At 36.7% G+C, this 19,201-nt stretch overlaps 1 protein-coding gene across 1 annotated transcript; it reads left to right on the top strand.

Moving 5' to 3' along the window:
• The first annotated feature begins 3,228 nt into the window (after nt 1-3,228).
• On the top strand, nt 3,229-17,047 carry LOC149945902 (uncharacterized). The gene is made up of 9 exons (XM_090170642.1): nt 3,229-3,333; nt 4,435-4,602; nt 4,918-5,110; nt 13,870-14,081; nt 15,354-15,631; nt 16,169-16,193; nt 16,264-16,455; nt 16,549-16,577; nt 16,909-17,047. The coding sequence occupies exons 1-9, from the start codon at nt 3,229-3,231 to the stop codon at nt 17,045-17,047; spliced, it is 1,341 nt and encodes a 446-aa protein (XP_090026768.1).
• The last annotated feature ends 2,154 nt before the right edge of the window (nt 17,048-19,201 follow it).

Raw genomic sequence — 19,201 nt, 5'->3', positions numbered from 1 at the left:
TGCCATTTACTATAGCCAGAGACAAAGAGACTAGTGAATTCATATCGTCAACGTATGAAGATCCATTAATTTTCTCTGACATGGTTAATCGGGTCATAAAAGATATTAATATGAGGTATTTGCTTATTTTTAAAATACAATTCGTTTTTAGTTTAACAGTCTCAGACTTTTTGTGCCTAAGTAAAATGAAAATAAAAGTTATACAACTATCACGTATATTTTTAATAAGATTCAAAAACTGATTTTTCCTTTCGTTTCCAACGATATATGCACGAGCGTCGTTTTACATTCTAGTACATTTTGTATTCCAAGGAATAATTTATCGTTTTATTGCCTAAGTTTACTTTAATTTTTACTGCTTCAAGTTTTGCCAGATTAGTTAAATAGGCTATCGAAGGCGATTTGTTAAGTTCCCATACCTGTTACTTCAAGAAATTCCTAACAAAATACGGAGAGCTCAAAGTACATAAACATATTTATTATTTATTGGTAAAAAAGATCATCAATATAATTCGGTAAAATGGGGTGTGTCATAGATTTTTTTTCGTTATTTATGGTCAAATTTTTATCTTTTCTTAAATGTATCGTAGTAGTTCAATATCAATAATTTCTAATTTATAAAGTAAATTCTATTCTTGCCCTCAATAAATATTTTGATCATTGTCAGCTATGGTTATACCCGAGGCCCCACCTCAGCACAAGCTGGCTAGAGACGGTTAATGCCTTTAAAAAAGTTGGCCTGGTTTCAATGCATCTATATTAACTATTACGGTTAACTTCAAAAACCCATTAAACCATTTCTATTTCAACAAGATCTGGTAAATATTACTTGATTTCATAATGTTACGTCGCCATCAACAAATAAATTTAATCTAACCCTTCAAATGTAAAAAAAAAAATAATGCACGAAACCTATACATTCGTGTTCTTGGTAGTAGTGTTCAGCCTGCACACCGAGACGTCTAATTTTCCGACCATTGATGTGTTAAGCTCTTAAAGGAATACGTTGATTTAAAAAACTCTTCTGTTGTGAATATTCCTGCGCAAAACCTGATGACTGTGATTAATTGTTTAATGTTTAAGGTATACTAACCAGGTAGATAATGCTTTAAATGTTAGGAAAAGTGTTAAAAAATCCACGTACTTAAAATTTTATTTTTTCACTGGTAGATAATTAATTTAGAAATTGGTTCGATCAATTATTTTTTCACTAAGAGCACTTTTATGATAATGTTTAAAATGTATGTAAATTCTCATGAATTAACATTGAACATAAAAACGTTATGATACCCTTGGCATCGATGCACAAATTGTTAACGACACATTATCCGTTCCATAAAATATTATTTAACACATTTATTTATTGTATATTCTTTGTCGTCCGAGTTGGAGTAGAAGTTTGAATAAACAAATCTTAGAAACCATTGGATATGGAAATTTCAAAATAAAAAAGGACCGTTTATTAAATAATTTCATGTTCTTATTGGTATTAAAATGACCGTTGCTTTATTAGCAATCGTTTTTAGCTATTTATTCATCATAACTTAGGTTATTTGTTCTAAATGCAAGCGTAACCAGACCCGAATTAGTTACCTGTTCAGAAATAACTTTTCTTACCATTGACCAATACACTTCCTGATCACGAGTAAGCAATAAATCCCTGACTCCTGAACAGGTAGAGGATCACATTATTTGCACAAAATTGTTGAAATGAATGAAACGATTTAATATACCTGTAAAAGCGAAGAAGCTGGACAACATCCTTAAATGTCCAATTACATTCATCATCAGCATCGAGATGCTGCGGTAGAGCTAACCATATGTTTCCTGGTTACTTAATTCAATAAAATTGCTACGAGTCTGTGAAACGTAAAAAAAAAAACATTTCACATACATGTACCATGCTGTAGACCCGGATATGATATAAAGGTCTCTTGGCAATTACGCTTAATCGCACTGATAAATATTTTGACACATTAATAAGTTATCTAGCCAAATAAAATTTTTATCCAAGGAAGTCCTGGATTTTTTGAGAACAAGTATATCTTATACACATTTTTCTGATAATTTCGTTCGAACTTACTTTATGTGTACGTTTTCGAAGATTCTCTGGAAGCTTTTCATTGAAACAATTTATCTACTTCTTACCGGTGAAAACCATTGAGTTGGGCATAAATAGAGGTAAAACTAAATCTGGCTAGCGCGGGACCAATTTCATTCAATAAGGAGACTTTATCAACTTTATCTTTCTACCGTGGCGGCATCTGTCTGTAGTGGTGTCAACTATATTGCAATTGAATTTTTTCGCGAAACAAACCTTTGAAGTTGTTTAAAAATAATTTTATTCTATCAACACGATCCTTTTTAACTCAAGTTACGGTGAGTTAGCTAATAATTATTTATTTTTAGCCATATAACTTTACAAATATAGATGGCGCTACCACCTAATTATAAAGATGAATTTCGTATAGTCTTATCAGAACAGGTCCCACGTAACCATATCAACCAAAATCGTAATTGTAATTCGAGCAGTATTATTCCCAATTCAATGGTGAAAACTATCAAAATTGCAAAAAAAAAATTGTCTAGCTTGGCTCAATAGAGAATAATTTACCTGGAAATTTAACTTTTGAATGTTCAATTATTTTAAGAAAAACTTATATCAGAGCGATTTTAAACAGCCTGAATATTAACTTATTTTATTTTTATCTGTTTCTGATATTATAAGTATTGAAGCAATTGATTCCGAGTGGAATACAAACACATGGAAACATTACGATAAAATGGCGGAACAAAATGTAAGTTCTTCATTTCTTTTCGTAACCCCTTAATTTTTTTATTACTTTTTATCATCGATTTGGTCTCGCTTACAAACCTTAAGATTTTGTACGGTTATTAAATAAAAAGAAATTTCGAGATAAGGCTAAGAAATAGCTGACTAGCCGTTGATATCCAAATGAATTGCAAACTGTTAAACTTGATAGTATACCAAAACCAAAGTCCAGTCAAAATGAAAAAAAAATTTCAATGATAAAGTTGTAGAGTGCTGTTGAAAGATATGAGCTGATAAAAACAAGCTGTCCATAGGGACCAATAGCCTTCACATTTCTGTACGTAAATGAAAGAAATGTCTGAATGATTTAATTGAACATTTTATTCGAATTAACTAGAATTTTCCAAGTAAGGTTCTACGATACCTCCGTTTGCCGCGATACATGTTTGGGCACAATGAAGCATGTTTTGAAACGAGCGTCAGATTATATCAGGACTGACAAGTTCGAAGGCTGTAATGATTCGGTGACAAAAATCTTCGATGTTCTCAACGGCCGTCAGGTAAACTTGTGCTTTAATGAACCCCCACAAGAAAAAGTCAATCGGAGTTAGGTCCGGATACCGCGTAGGCCAACGAACGTGACCGTTCCTGCCAACCCAACACTGAGTTAACTCGTTAAGATACCCCACTCCACATCTAGATAGGTGGGGTGGTCCGCCGTCATGTTGGTACCCTATCTGTCTGTAAGCTTCCACGGAATATCTTCTAAAGCGTCTGCTATTTCGTTCTGCAAAAGCGTCAAGTAGCGCTGTCCATTAAGACGAGATGGGAAGAAAAATGGGCCAATAACTCGATCCTCGAGCAAACCCGCCCAGAAATTCAGTCGGAGTTGTTGTTCATGATGGTGAGGAAAACCTCAGTGATTATTTTCGTCACACCACATGTGGGTATTTTGATGGGTGAGAGGTCCATCTCTCTCAAAGGAACACTCATCGGTCACAAGCATTTAATTGATGAAATTTGGGTCCTTATCAGACATGGTTATTAGCCAGATGTAGAAATCAATTCTACGTACGTTCCAAATCTCCTTCGTGCAGAGCTTGGGGGAGGGTCGTTCGATACGGATGGAAGTTGTGATTGTGAAGAGTGGTCCACATGTTTTTTTAAGGAAATTAATCTTTTACGTGATTTCTTTCATTTACGTACAAAAATTCGAAGGCTTTTTGCCCCTACAGACAGCTTGTTCTTTTCCTCAGCCCATATCTTCGTAAAAACGTGTTATTTTTCTATGAAACCAATTTCTTGAACATTTTAGACAGCACTCTACAACTTTCTTATCGAAACGTTTTTCCTAGCACCTACCGCGGAAAAAATATTTTTTACAAAAACCCGAAATTTTTTCCGATTTTTAGGATTTAAAGTTATTCTATACTATAAAGAACACCCGGAAAAATTCGCAACTCTATCTCTGACAGGTTCTGAATAAAATGCCCAGTCAGGGCAATTTAAAACACCCTGTATTTAAGTGATTGCAGGAAATCCTGGGTTATTTTATATCTTGATCACAGTAATTAATAGAACGCACAGTTTTATTATTTTAGTAGTTGCTAATGTTACGGAATGGCTATATTTTATATCATGCACCTTTGTTTTAATTTCAGGAAATTGACGTTTTTTTTTCTCCTGCTTCGTACAGCAACTGTGAAATCAATACGAGTGTTTGGTCTTTTACGGCGGTTATTGCTGATAACCCAACTAAGATATTATCAGGGAGCCCCCAAGGTTTCATCGTTGATTTGTGGGCAGTCTTTAATATATTTCCAATATCGGTAAGTAAATAGTATATACTAAAAATATGTAGGTTGGTTAGCACTTTCGTAAGTGTAGGAAGCTGTTGGCTCAAGTGGGATGAAGGACTTCCCCCACCCTCCTATATACATTGTAACCCGGCCACCTGTTTAAAGGCATTATAAGTCGCTAGATGACTTGGGCTTAAGGTGGTGCCTTGGGTATTTGCCTAGCTGATTATTATTAAAATTGTGTTCAGGAAATTGAAAGATATATCCACGATTAAAGGAGCTTGTCTATCAGATACGGTGAATTCTTCGTCTAGTTTTTAAGAAATTTATTTATTCATTTTTTAGGTTTTACTGATGGATATGATTACAATTCTTATTTCCACAACGATTTCCCATTGGTTCGAAAGAGCATCATATACACCAAGAAAATTAAATCCATATCCAAGCCTGCACACGCGTAACGTTTGCGTGAAATACACTACAAGAAAACCTTTTGTAGATATACTGAATATGTGGATTCCACAGTTCTTTTTTCAAAGTTAGTGAATTAAATGTGTCGCATTTTAAAAATTAAGAATGAAATATAGCAAATAGGTTAATACTTTGGAGTACTTTGATAATGAGTTGACTTTGGCCTAAGGTGGTGCGTTGGGTATTAGCCTAGCGTATTATTATTATAATTATTTGTAGCATAGCTGCACAGTTTTCCAAAAGCCCGATTTTTTGGCCAAAATTCTAGAGAGTACCTATCATAAATAGTTTTACATATTTCGTTTATTCAGAATATCTGGATTTGTCAAATGTACAATTTTTTTTCATGCGACCCCTAGCGGCCAAGTTATCTTCCTATTGCGACCTTTACATTGGATAGATTAAGCTTTTCATATCATATTTTGTGTATAGCGATGTCTCGTATATAAAAAAACTTACGAAACGAAAACCATCTCAAAATGCACAAAATCAGCCAACTTTGACTGACTCTAACTCCAAACGATGCTAGCCAATTTCGTAGATCTTTTCACTATGGTAGATAAGAAGTCATATAATGTAATTACGGTGAAAAATCGCTGCGATCTCTGTTATTTCGGCAACCATTGACGTTTATCTATGTTAAAACAATTTCTTTAATACAACCCAAAGCTAGCCCAGATTTGGGCGGTTTTCGGGCTGGAAAAATTAAATGTTTAAAAAAAAATCCGAAACTTAAATTTGCTCACAACATGGTTTTGTTTTGTTTTTAAGAATAGCAACCTATGCAAGATAAAGAAAGGCTGAGTTCACACCTATTCGAAACAATTTAAATCGGCGTTTTTGGGAATTATATGATTTAATTACACATTGTTAAATTTTAAAAAAGCTGCTACTTCATGACTTAGAAAAAACTTTATTACATAAAAATAAAGTTTTTTCTAAGTCATGAAGTAGCAGCTTTTTTAAAATTTAACAATTTATAATAAACCATGGCTAAAAGTTTTAATATTTATAGTTAATTACACATTTTACATTGTTAATTAATTGCACAAATTTACGTTTTGCCATTCTGTAAATGATTGTTCGTCCTCAGATTCCTCATCGTCGCACGGTGAATTAAACGAACGATTTATATTTGGAACTTCCGATTCTTGGAGTAATTCAATTGCTTCTTTCGGAAGGGTTAGACGATAACGCCTGTCAAATCTTTTATTTAGAGAGTAGTTTGACACGATTGGATCTGAGGAATCAAGAGCTCGACCAAAAATATCGCTTAGATTGTCCTTTCGACTGGTCTTTCGATACTAAACTCTAAGCGATAGTTTTTCCCACATAAAAGTTTGGATTCTTTGTTTTCTTTACACCGCTTTTAATTCGCCATGTTTTTAAACCTTCAACGTTGCGATAGCCCAAATGAAGTCAAAATTCAAAAAATCTAATCCCGGCGTAAAGTGGACTAATTCCGTTATTAAGTTGGCTATAGTTTAAGTGATGTCTTGTTTGGAGGTTTATTTGATTAAATTGTGTTGGGGTGGCACCGCATATCGAACAGGTTTGCTGAGATTTTGCTCCAGAAATCATACTTAAAACCTTTCCATCAATTACCGTCAAATAGAGACTATATTTGATCGATACATTTAGATTGTTTGAAATTGTTGAATTAAGCGACTGAATATCTTCAACCCTAACCTTTTCTATCAAAATGGAGTCGTTGAATTTTCAGATGCCTGCAATATCTAATAGACTGTGGAGATGGATTATTCCAAATGGTATGTCCCACGCTTGAACAAATTCGTAAAGGAATCACTGTTGTCACAAATATGGCCGCGTCTGATAAATCTTCTAAACTGTCGAATTTCGGCTTGTACATGGATTGGGCGGTGCTTCTATCAAAACCCCACGACGCGATCATAGTAAGATCAAGGTTTATAATATTTAAAGTTTCGGCGTAGCTTTGTAAAACTTTACTTTGAAGCTTCAGAATTCGTAGAGTAGTGTGATCCAAAAGATCTTGTAATAAAACTGACGCGGTAGTTTCTGACACCACGATCGGTTTTGGTCTACTAAGTGACTTGGCTTCGACGACTTTATAATAAGGAGGATATAGAGAAGATGCGTCGGATGTGGCTGTTTGGCATAACATTTTAAAAGTTGAAACAGATAAATTTCCAACCATAATTAGGGCTAAAGCTTCTTCAGCAGTACAAGTTGTTGGGCTCTGATTCGGATATTTAGTAAGCTGCTGAATTCTTTTAAACCTATTTGGACTTTTTAATAATTCTTTCAACTGGTTTTCGAATTGATATTTTAAAACAAGTTCCGTGGATTTCTTCTGTTGAGTTTCCCGCTACCGCTGTCGCTAGATCACTAACTCTTCGCCTTTTTGTTCTAGACGATGCCGAGGCGTAGTCTATTTGTGGCATCCCAGCATTTGCAGAGTCTACTTTCGAAGAGGTTCCTGGTACATCAAATATTGGTTGATTTCTTAGTGCCTTCAGTATCTCTTTAGGAATGGTATAGTCCTAATCCAGCCATGAAGCGTGAGCCAACTTAAAGATTTTCATACATCTGGAAGCGTCTTTCACCCACTTATCAAAGCGAAACTTTTACTTTCGCAAATATATTTTAAGTATTTCAAAGTCATCAGTTGAACAATTACCTTTTAAGTTGTCTCCTAGCAAAGAAAGTGTTTTCTGGGCGCACACGTTGATATCTTTTTCGGATTTAAATATATCGACTAAATCGGACTTGTTAATGGAGATAATCGATTCCAGCTGCACCTGTTTATTTTCAATAGTGCATTCAGTCATATTAGTAAGTTTCCGTGTCTGAGTTGACCTAGTGGACCATCAACTACAATTTATTCTTAACTGAAAACAATCGTAACACCTGCTTTTGGAGGCCTACTTCAACGGTTGTTTAAAGCCAAGCAAAGCAAAAGTGAAAACATAATCAAAATGCCAATAAATTAGACTAAAAATATTATTCCAATATAAAGACGTTAATAATTTTATAAGTTTTTGGATAACCATTTGAGCGAAAAACCAAAGCCACGTGGCCGTCGTAAGTCCTATTGAACCGGACTTAGAGTTCCGACACACTTTAACCACACTTAAGCACTACCGAATCTCAACTAATTTCTTTACCCCGGGCTCTCGGGGTCCGGCTCTTTGAACCCATAAGGGCGGTGGCACACTGGGAGATTATTGCCCTGTCAAATGGTCCTATCTCCACCTCCAACGTCGATAAGGTTTGGGCTGGAAACTGAGTTTTGGCTTAGGCTAACGGAGAAGGTCCGTGCAAACTGGCTGCCTCGGAGGATTGGGTAGCCTGCTGTGGGGCGGCTGGTCTCCGTATGAGGCGCAGTGGTCCTGTTACCCGGCCTTTTGGGGCACACCGTGATCGCAAGTACCAGCTGTAACAGGTTATGTTCCCCTTTAGGAGCTCTCTCCGAAGGGTATATGTTGTGTTTGTAAACATTGGATAGATGGCGTAACCATCTCCTTCGCCTTTTTAGTAGTAGGTCAGAGTTCAAACTAACTGATAAGTCTAGAGATAAAAAACGATTTACTAGTATATAAGGATTGTGTAGGTAGTCCCGCTCACCGCTCTCGAAATGGATTAAGACCTACTGTAAATAATTGTTACACTTTTAATGACTAGAGCTGAATAGCTTGTAAACAATGTATTATAATCAATAGATTTTTAAACTTAAATACAATCACGCTTATTCCTTGAAACACAAACGTAACAGTATAGCTCTTTACCTACATGGGTAGGGTGTCGGCTTGAGTTACTATAGCATCGGCTCTAAATCCCACCGCTGTGTCCGAAGTGAGGGGTTGGTCGTCCCATTTCTGCACCTTCTGCTGGGTTGAGTGGCTTTCGTCGAAGGTGCGACCATCAGTAGTATGCTGGATTTGTCACCTGTCCGGGATTGTTGACGCTGGCGTAGGGCACTATGATGATAGACCTACGGTGGTATGGTCTCTGTTACTAGGTATACCGGGCTATAAATCCTGACACACGGCCCCAGTATCTCCTTTTACCGGTCCCGTGTGGCCTCTGGAGTCTTAACTTCCATTTTAATAGTCCTTTATCACAGTTGTTCATAGTTTTTACACTCGTTCAGGAGCTAGTTTGCCATAAAAACTAATAAAACATATTTATCTTGTTTACGTTGGCTTTTCTTATGGTCTTGGGCTTTTATTTATTTTATAATAGATGGACCTTATAGGTTGCGTTTTTATTTTTGAAACCGTGGGTTTTTAACTAATGGGAGAACTTATACTTAGCTGTTAGTTACTAATAAAATAGGGAATTTTATGAATTTTGAAACGAAATTGGCTTTAATCGTTAATTTGAAATGTTCGTCCCGAACATTAAAAAAACCGATTAAGGTTAGAAAAATACTTAAACCAACTTAACAAGCATCTACTTGAAAGTTTAAACGAAAAGATTTTTATGATTAAGTTATTAGGTCTTATTGTTCAAAAAGGCTTAGAAATCCCTTTGCGGAGGTGCTCCGTATCTTGTTGGTTTGCGGTTTCCCTTTAGGTCGTGGTGAAGGTGTATATAGGTGCTTCGCGTTAATGGTTTGGGTCGTTATAGACGGTTTTCCGTTGACGTCATGGATATGTTTCGATGGTCCGCGCTGACTGCTGATGTGGCCGCGCTGTCGACACTTGGTGCGAAAATTTCGTTGGACCATTACCGTGTAGCACGGATCGTCGCTAAATGAGCTATAACATTCCATATGTCAGCGCGTTTGGGTAGATCGTCCATCTTCTAATTGACATTGCTGGATCTTTGCAGAAAAATCCGGTACTCATTTATCAATTGTTTTTGAGTTTTTTTTTTCCATTTGTGAAGACTGTCTGCTGACAGCACCTAATCGATAATATCATCAGGATTGATTGCCTCTCGGTTAGAGATGGTTAGTCTTGAAATTTCATTAGATTTAACTTATGGAAGAACTTTTACTTAGCTGTTTAGCTAAGTCATCAGGTAGAGTAGAATCCCAGTCCACGCCCCTTTCCCATATCTCCTGGAAGAGGATTTTTATGCGGATCATGAACGGGCTTAAGAATCCAACTGGATCGAAGATTCTTGATGAGGCCTGGAGAACGAATCGTTTAGTATTTTTTTTGCTGATTAGAAACTCGAGGAGCGCCGACACGTCAAATTGTAGAACGTCTTTATTCGGGTCCCAACTGACTCCAAGGACTTTGAACGAGGACTTTTTCTCTTCAATTTTCTTTGAAGATGAAACGTCTTCTGCTATCTCTTCTCCCCAACGCTGTCGTAGTGGCTTGGAATTGGTCTTCCAACGCCTTAGGTTCATGCTCGAATCTTGCATGATTTTCTTGGCTTCTACGGATCTCTTCAAGACCACATCTTCGTCGTTTTCGCTGCCGATCAAATCGTCGACGTAAAAGTTTTCTTCTAACAGGCGACTTGTTTCGGGATACCTTTCTTTGTACTTTAGAACGTGGTGACGTATGATTCCGGCAAGCAGGAAAGGACTTGGTGAAACACCGAATAGAACCCTCTTGTATCTCAAAATTTTTGGCTCTTGGTTCTTCGCCGGGTCGTCTGTCCAAAGAAATCGAACTGCATCTGTGTCGTCTTCATGGAGTTCGATCTGAAGGTAAGCCTTCTCGATGTCAGCTGTGAAAGCGATCTTTCCAATACGGAACGTGACGAGAAGCTTTATTAGATCTGTGTTCCAACTTGAACCGGTGTTAAGGCAATTGTTGAGCGACGGAGAATTCTTTTCATGAGATGAACCATCGAATACCACTCGCAGCTTCGTACTTGTTTTGTCGTTTCTTAAGACTGCGTGATGTGGCAAATAGTTAATTACTCTGGGTTGCTGATTGATTTCTTTCTTGGGCACTTCTTCGACGATACCTTGCGCGAGGTAGTCCTTGATGACTTCGGCATACTGGACGTGGAATGAGGGATCTTTTTGGAAGCGATTTTTTAAGGACGAAAATCATTTGAGCGCAGACGGGTAATTGTTCGAACTTAAAATCATATCTTCCTTCCAAGGTAACTTGACCTTGTAGCGGTGGTTATGGTATTTGATCGTGGCGTTCAGTTGTTCAATGACTCTTTGATCTTCGTTAGATGGTGATACTGAAGAATCCAAAATGCCCAAAGCATCCAAGTCCCAGAATTTTCGCAGCTGTACGGATGCCAGTTCTTCCTCCATTATTACGTTCATTTCACACACCGACTCCACGCCGAGAGTGCACCAATCTACTACTGAGGGACCATGAAGCGTCCATCCAAATTTCGTGTCAACTGCAGTCATATTTCCAAATCGCTGGATGACACCGGATACGACTTTCCAATAGTAATCGGCGCCGATAATGAGAGCGAGTTCCAGCTTAGTTTCACTAGGATCTTCCGCGAGTCTGATACCTCGGGCTTCCATTTCTTTGCGCATCGCATCCGTGGCAGCTGGTACAACGGCCCGATTTAAAACCTGATCTTCTAGAGCTTCCACTTCGATCTCATTTTTCATGGTTAAATCGCAGAGTCGAATTTTAACTCGCCTTCTCTCCGCCAGGATTGGTTTTTCGCTTCCGAAGGGATAGATTCTTTTGAATTCGGTTCTGGTTACTGGAAGATTCAATCGTAGTGACGTTGATTCCGTGATGAAAGTCCGTTGACTAGCTGTGTCCAAAAGACATCTGAATTTCTCTTGGTTTCGTCCTGCGATGATTTTTACAGGAACAGTTTGAAGTAGTATGACTTTGGGACTTGATTTGTTTGAGATCTCGTTGACTGATGCGCAGCTAATGGCTACAGATTCTGACGATGGTGATTGTGTTTGAGTCAGTTCCTTGTCTGGAAATTTCTCGTCACATACCGCTTCGTCGTGTCTCTTCTTGCACGTCTTACAAGTTATATTTGCCTTACATTGCCACGCTCTGTGCTTGTACCGCAGACATATGAAACATCTCCCCTTTCTCTTCAAGATTTCTCGCCTCTCGGACACGGTGTAACCGTGACACTTTACTGGTTCGTGGTTTTTCTCACAGAATACGCATCTATCTTCCGTGACAGTGGAAAACGCTGCTGTGGATGACAGACGTTGTCTGGATTTGGAATCTTGAGACCAATTCTTTGGTTTCAAGCGCTCAGTAGACTGATTGGAAGGATTACTTCTTGAATACTGGTTTCCGTCAGTGCTTCCAGTCAAAAACGCGTGTTTCTCTCTTGCTTCGATCTCTCTTCGTAGAAAATTCAATAATTCGCTAACAGTGAAGTCTTCGTCGTCTTCCCTCTTTCTAGCAAATTCAAAGGACAGGTCGCTTGGTATGAGCTTCATGAGCAGAGTGTTCAACATGGACTCGTAGCTTTCACTCGGGACCCCAAGAGACTCAAGGCTCTTGACTTGAATTTCATATCTGTCGTAGAGGTGTCGTAAACCGACAATATCATTGCTTCGTTTGACTGATTCGAGAACGAAGAGTTCATTCATATGAGAATTAATGATTAAACGTTTCTTTCCAAAGCGGGTCTGTAGGATTTCTTTAGCGCAATGGTAATTCATCGGTGTCAAAGCCAATCCGGAAACTGCCGCTGCTGCCTTCCCACGCAGGTAACTTTTCAGGTAACTGAATTTCTGTGCGGGATTGAGACAAGGATTGAAATCGATTGCTGTCTCGAAGATGGACCAAAACCCCGTCCAGGAAGTCGGATCGCCTTCAAATTTCTCCAGACTCAATTTCGGTAGTTGAATTGACATTGCCATCGGTCGAGTCGTAGTTGTCGAATCTGTGTCTGAATCGTCTTCCGAAGGATCTGGTCTATGGCCTCGTTGGTGTGCTTCAAAGTAAGTCTCAATGTCCGTTTTCGCATCAATGATCTTGTCTCGGTACAATTCTGCATCAATCATTTCTTTCTCGATGGCGTCAACGGCTACCAGTGACAAGATGGTTTCTTCTAACGCTTCCATACTCGTTTCTTTGTCTTTAAGCTTCTTGCTGGATGGCGGTTCTTTCTTCAGTTCTAATTTAACGTTGCTTTGAATGTTGGTAATCATTCGTCTTATGACAGCTCTTTTCATTTGTTCTTTCTGAATTTGATTAGCAGCTGTCGCCATAGTCGTTTGTGAGTTCTTTCAGTCTGAACGAAGAGATTTATCTAGAAGTCTTCGGTTAGATAGTAGCTGAATCTAAGTCCCGTCCCGGGTTTCGGCACCATGAAGTAAGGGGGAAATCAAAACTTTCTACTCTTCAGACTTAATAACCCACGATTGACTACGACGAGGTATAAGAATCAACAATATACATTTATTGAATTAAAAACTTGATGAAGATTACATTACAATAGCGAAAGAAAAGTGATAGCATTTATACACGCGACAAAGCCTTTATATGAAACACAAAAAAACCGTTAATCCCGATAAGTCCATAAAAACGAAAACGATTCCAAAAATATAAGCGAAAATTAAAAATTCGATTTGATGATAAAAATGTCTTTTTATGAAAAAACAAAAAGTCCCTTTTTTAAGTTACAACAATGCCTCGAAAGATGTAAGCCTCAGGAAAACTGAACGACTTGATTTTTGGGGAAGGATATTGTTTTTGGAGCATAATGGATAGCTAGCTAAACATATTCATTTTACCTGAATGAAAAAAATCCCATCTGTGATGTTAGAAGTAACATCCAATATATCGGATTTATGATGTTTATTCGCTTAGCATAGCGATTTACTTTTTCACGGATTAGTGCCTTCAGCTTGAACCTTAGCAGCCCTGACTCACATATAAAACTTAATAACCTTTATTTTTATAAAAACTCGTTAAGGTGGTCCTAAGGTTCCTAAAAGCGGACTCGGGAAAGTTCTTTTCACGGCATGGTGCGTTTATAAATTGATGAGCTCCAGTTATGTGCAATCATCGCTTGTCGAAGAGACGACACGTCAAGGAAAACCACAAAGAATTAATACGTTAGAAGATATAATCAAGTATCCTAATCTCAAAACAATCATCACGAACCATCAAATTTGGGCCTTTGAGGTAAAATAAAAATTTAAATCTTTTGATGAAGGAAAAATATTAAAAGGTTTTCTTTATATTTTTGTGTTTCCTTGTTTTAATAATATATTATATTATTTTTCAAATAAGAATTCTGTCTTACTATTCCTAGATTTGAGTGTTCTGAATATTTTTTTGGTATAATAAACTAGTTTCCTTGAAATTGATAAGTTCTTATAAATGATTCTGGTTTAAAGGTTGACACTCACTTCAATTACTGCGAGACGGTGAGTCACGACACGAAAGATCCCCATTAGGTCTTACTTACAAGATTTTCATGCCGACCCTTTCATTCCTTCAAACTTTTTCAAAATTAAGAGCAACAGTTGTTTATTGCTTGTCAAATCAATTTAGTAATGAACAATTAAGCTGAATGCCATAGTCTAAGAGCTGGATATAAAGAAGTATTGAGAAAAAAGTAAGTGATTTGGCTGATGGATATGTTACAGGAGACCGGAAGGCGCATACAAATGGGAGAAAATGGAGCCTGGGACTGCCCCATTAACGGTCTGATTAGATTATATCAGAAATTAAGTGCGTAAAGTTTTATTTCCCCCGATCTGCTTATGTTTTCATTTTATTACAAAGAGTGGAAACGAATACGACAGAAAGAAAAAATATAAAGTATTTTTCACCCACTGACTATCGGAATCTACCTATTACACAATGTTTATATTTTTTATAATACACTTTCCAAAGTTAAACAATTCTTTTATTTATTAAAATACACTTCCCTCCATTTAAATGCAATCATGTTGAGTTTGAATATAAGCATCCAGGAAATCGACTGTAATTTTCAGGTTTCAATTGGTTTATCAATAAAAGAGGCGCTGGAGAGGGATATAAACCAATACACGTTGTGAGTCTTTATACGATTAGTTCAATAATTTAATTCGATAATTATCGCTATCTAATTACATTAAAAACCTGCGTGTGAAAAACATAACGCAAATGAAAAACTAATGATCCACCAACGCAATAGCATGTAGAAATCATTTCACGTTAGAAAAAAGACAAACAAGCGTGTTTGATCGTCGCAATAGTGAAAAATACTCAAATATTTTAAAGCCAATCGCATTAAAATCGTTCGTCTCTTTTTCAACTTACAAAGTTCTTTCCATAACATAGAATTTAATTCAATATGTTCATATTTACTTACTAGCTAGATTTATGTAGTTAACAAAACCAAAGATGTAAGAACCAAACGGTAAATCAGTCAAAAATACTGATAACATTTTGTTTTCTTTTATTTAGAATAGTTGGTTTGAGGTTCGCCGGAAAGTGGCCCAACAAAGCTTGAGAACTGGAGGCCGCATGTCGATCATGGATGCGATGGATCAGCTACAAAACATCAAGAATGGAAAGGCCGCAAAAATTAGTATCGAAGATATTTTAATTTCAATACTACTCGACATCGATAGCACCAGCAAGGGTCAATATTACTTGTCGAAAGAAGTTATCAGTTATGAAATTATGGCGTGTTTATATTCCGAACGAATACCTCCAAATATTAAAGAGAAAATTAATTATAGGTAGTAAATAAATCATATCATTATTAACGCACCATAAATCGATTACGGTTTGAAAAAGGTACTGTATTAATGATCAAAACATATTAATTTCGTGATCATTAATATTCTTCCAGCTTAGTTACTAGGGGGCTCTGTGGGTGGTTATCGCACCCGGTGACTTTTCCAGAAAGAATGTCAAACTCATTATAAAACATGTATTCCTTCTCGATATTATCATTCGCATATAGAAACCATTTTAATTAATATAAAATTTCAGCAATCAAATGATAATCTTTCTTACATTTCTATTCTCATGGGATTTAGCAATAAAGCCCAATAAAAAGTCAGAAAGCTTAAGCAGATGAATCTGTTAGTTTATTAGGCGCGTATCAGTCGAAAGTCAATATATTTATGGATAAATCACGGGAAAAACCAACTCAATGTAATATTTCCACTGAAAAAGCTATTGTAAGAAAAGGGAAGAGTTATGATAAATAATTCCAAGTCAATTTAAAAGTTAAAACATTAAAGAAATGAACTCAAACTCTCTCTGTAAAGTTTGCAGAGCCGAGGCTTAGAACTGGTACGTAATATTTACAGTTTACCAGGCAGCTTAAAGTTAAATTTAATCGCTTTAAATGGTATTTTTGCAGCAAAATTATGTTCAAACTGATCCTGTTTGTGACGAGTCTGTTGATGAGAAGGAATTTGAAAAATCCTTTAAAGTGCTTCCTATATTGCAAATAAATGCCAGCATGCAAACTGATATTTCTGATATTTTTCAAAACCAACTAGAGGGAGAAACGCCCAAAAGACTAATTGATAGTATCCGAACTACCAAGGAAGTTTTTTCCGTGATTATTGAAAAATGTATTACCCTTAATTTGAACTTAAAGGGAACAGTGTTAAGCAGTTCTACCTAAATGTCACTTTTTTAGAATAAAGTCCATGTCAGTGGCAAAAAGTGGTATATATGGAAAAAAGTGACCAATAGTGACTAATTATCAGTAAATACATTTAAATGATGTAAATAAGCCAACAAAAGTAATTACAAGTTTATTATCATCAAAAGTATTTAATATTGCAAATTTAACAGTTTAAACCATTAAAAACCCCTTAAAGAATTATAGCATACGAATTCAAACTCAGGAAAAATCGTTGAAAAATAGATAAAAGAAATAACTAGATAGTGCTATGATTGCGTTTCTAGCACAAAACCTGGCCACTTATCCAGTATATTGATCTAAAAATGCCCAAATTTATTTTTTGGTAAGTTTTTTATTTTTATTATTTGCCAGGAACAGTAAAGTTCATTTTGAAAGTATTATCGATATGTTATCAACCAAATATTACGTCTACTGTCCTGGTATCAAGTTTAATGGAACTGGAAGTATTGCAGAAAAACAAAACCACTTGACAATACCATCCAGTCACTAGACTTCAATCAAACTGATGCCCTGTGTGGTACCATTGTGACCATAAATTTACGAGGGTGGTTACGTGTGTATATTGTGAGAGAAGTAGAGATTCTATGGCCAGGTGGTTAAAGAGAAAATTGGAAGACACCCCAACCAGAAAGTCTAAATGTAGCAAGATTAACAGCAAATGCCCATTGACTAGAAAATACGAATGAGAAGAATAGTCAGTGCTGATCTATGCTACAACAAAGCTTTAAAAAACTAGAATCTCAATTGGCCCACCGTACTATTTTACTAAGGGATGACCAGTCAGAAGAAATGTCAGCAATTACTGGACTGATAAATAGAGACTATCGCGATCAAGTAGAAGATGCCCTGGAAAAAGCAAACAAAGTTTTAAAAGATGTTTGGGATAACGACTCTAGTCGTACGCATGTTAATAGCGATAAAGCTATTTTTTTTCAAAACCAGCTCGAAGCGGGAAGTTCTTCCAACACAGGTAAGAGATGGAACGCAATTACATTGAGAGTAGCGTTGACAATTTATCATCGAAGTCCAGCCGCTTACAGAGCCTTAAAATATTTTTCATATTTTAAATCTACCCTGCACAAATACTTTAAAAAACAGATCCCAACACTTTAACAACAAACCAGGTATCGATCCTAATTACCTAAAAGAACAACAAGAGAAATTAAGCCAACTCCGAAGGGTGACGGAGTAGTCATATTTGAGGAAGTTAAAGTGATTGATAAAGTTATGTGTAACTCTGACAATCATGTTCCAAGGTTTTGCTATGGATAAATTAGAGTTCCCATTTTTAAGTGACCTTTTAACAGAATCAATCACACCAAAGCTTACTACGAAATATGTCATCCAATTAATGTGGCGAGATCTAACTTCAGGTTTTGACCTTATTGGCCCTTATTTCCTACTAGATAGTTCCACTAAGACAAACCAATTAATTGGTTGTAACATGGAAACAATTAGTGTATTAAGTGCATTCGGGTTCTAAACATTTTGCTTGCTATGCGATGGAGCGACACAATTAAAGCAACAACATTTCGACTACAAGGGTGCCTTTGGAGGTGATACCAAAAGTGATTTTGTTGTGAAACCGTATTTCCAAAACCCATTTTTTGAAAAATAGAAATCTATATTGGGTTATCTGCCCAACGCATGAGTTCAAAAGTATGATTAGCGCCCTCCATTCCTCACGACAGAATGGACCAAAACATTTTAAGCGGAATGGATTTCGATTCGATTGGGAGCAAATGATGGTTTACTTAGAGCGGTTCCTCGTATGCATGACAGCTTTATTTAACGGGATCAGTGGACTCGGTTGAACGTCGTACCAAGCAAAATAATGGAACAGGAGGCAGTTTTGAGATAACTTCAAATTTTTACGTTACAGCGAAGAACAGGACCTGCCGATACGTAGAGGAGCTAAGGAATGCTACAAATATTTACGCACATGCAACCAAATATTAGAAATGGGACAACTTATTCATGAAAAAATACAGTTCACGGAGAATAAAGCCATTGAGTCAGTTAAGGAAGATTATGCCTATTTTGTTGACTGGCTTCGCGAGGTTAAAAAAATTACCCTGAAATAAACCTGAATGAATCCCATTAAAGACCTTTCCTTTCCTGGCAAAAGTGGGATCTCTTAAGAATTTCTATTTTTGGATTTCAAATATGTGCGGAAGATTTGTTACTACGCTATCCGGACCATTTTGTAGAACCAATTCGCATCAACGATAGTTCAATTGAGTCACTTTTCTCCCAACTAAATTACGCCACAGGTAGAAAATTAAGTGGGTTGAATTATACTTCAGCCCAAAGATCTGTGCACGTTATTCATAATGTGTTCAGTGAAAATGTTTGTAACAGTGGGTGTTCGGTTGCGGAATACAGAATTTTTAAAACCTTTTTTATTGTGTATATTTCTGGAATATTCCGTTACTAAATAAAGTTGTTGTCAGTTACCGTTCATTGAAGCAGTCTGATTCTTTCATTCTCTCGAAGCATATGAGGACCCTTTAGCTGAGTTCCTTTAGGGATAGTTTAGTTTTCTTTCTCAAGAATGGGGATATATCTAATTCCCAGAAATTTACTTACCTGAAGTCAAGTCTCACGGGAAGCGCCGCAAAGTTGGTCAAATCCCTCGACATCA

The sequence above is a fragment of the Leiobunum rupestre genome, chromosome 4 (assembly GCF_980474605.1).
Source record: "Leiobunum rupestre chromosome 4, qqLeiRupe1.1.hap1, whole genome shotgun sequence".
Classification (NCBI taxonomy): domain Eukaryota; kingdom Metazoa; phylum Arthropoda; class Arachnida; order Opiliones; family Sclerosomatidae; genus Leiobunum; species Leiobunum rupestre.
The sequence above is the reverse complement of the archived record's forward strand: the minus strand, read 5'-3'. Positions and strand labels throughout refer to the sequence as shown.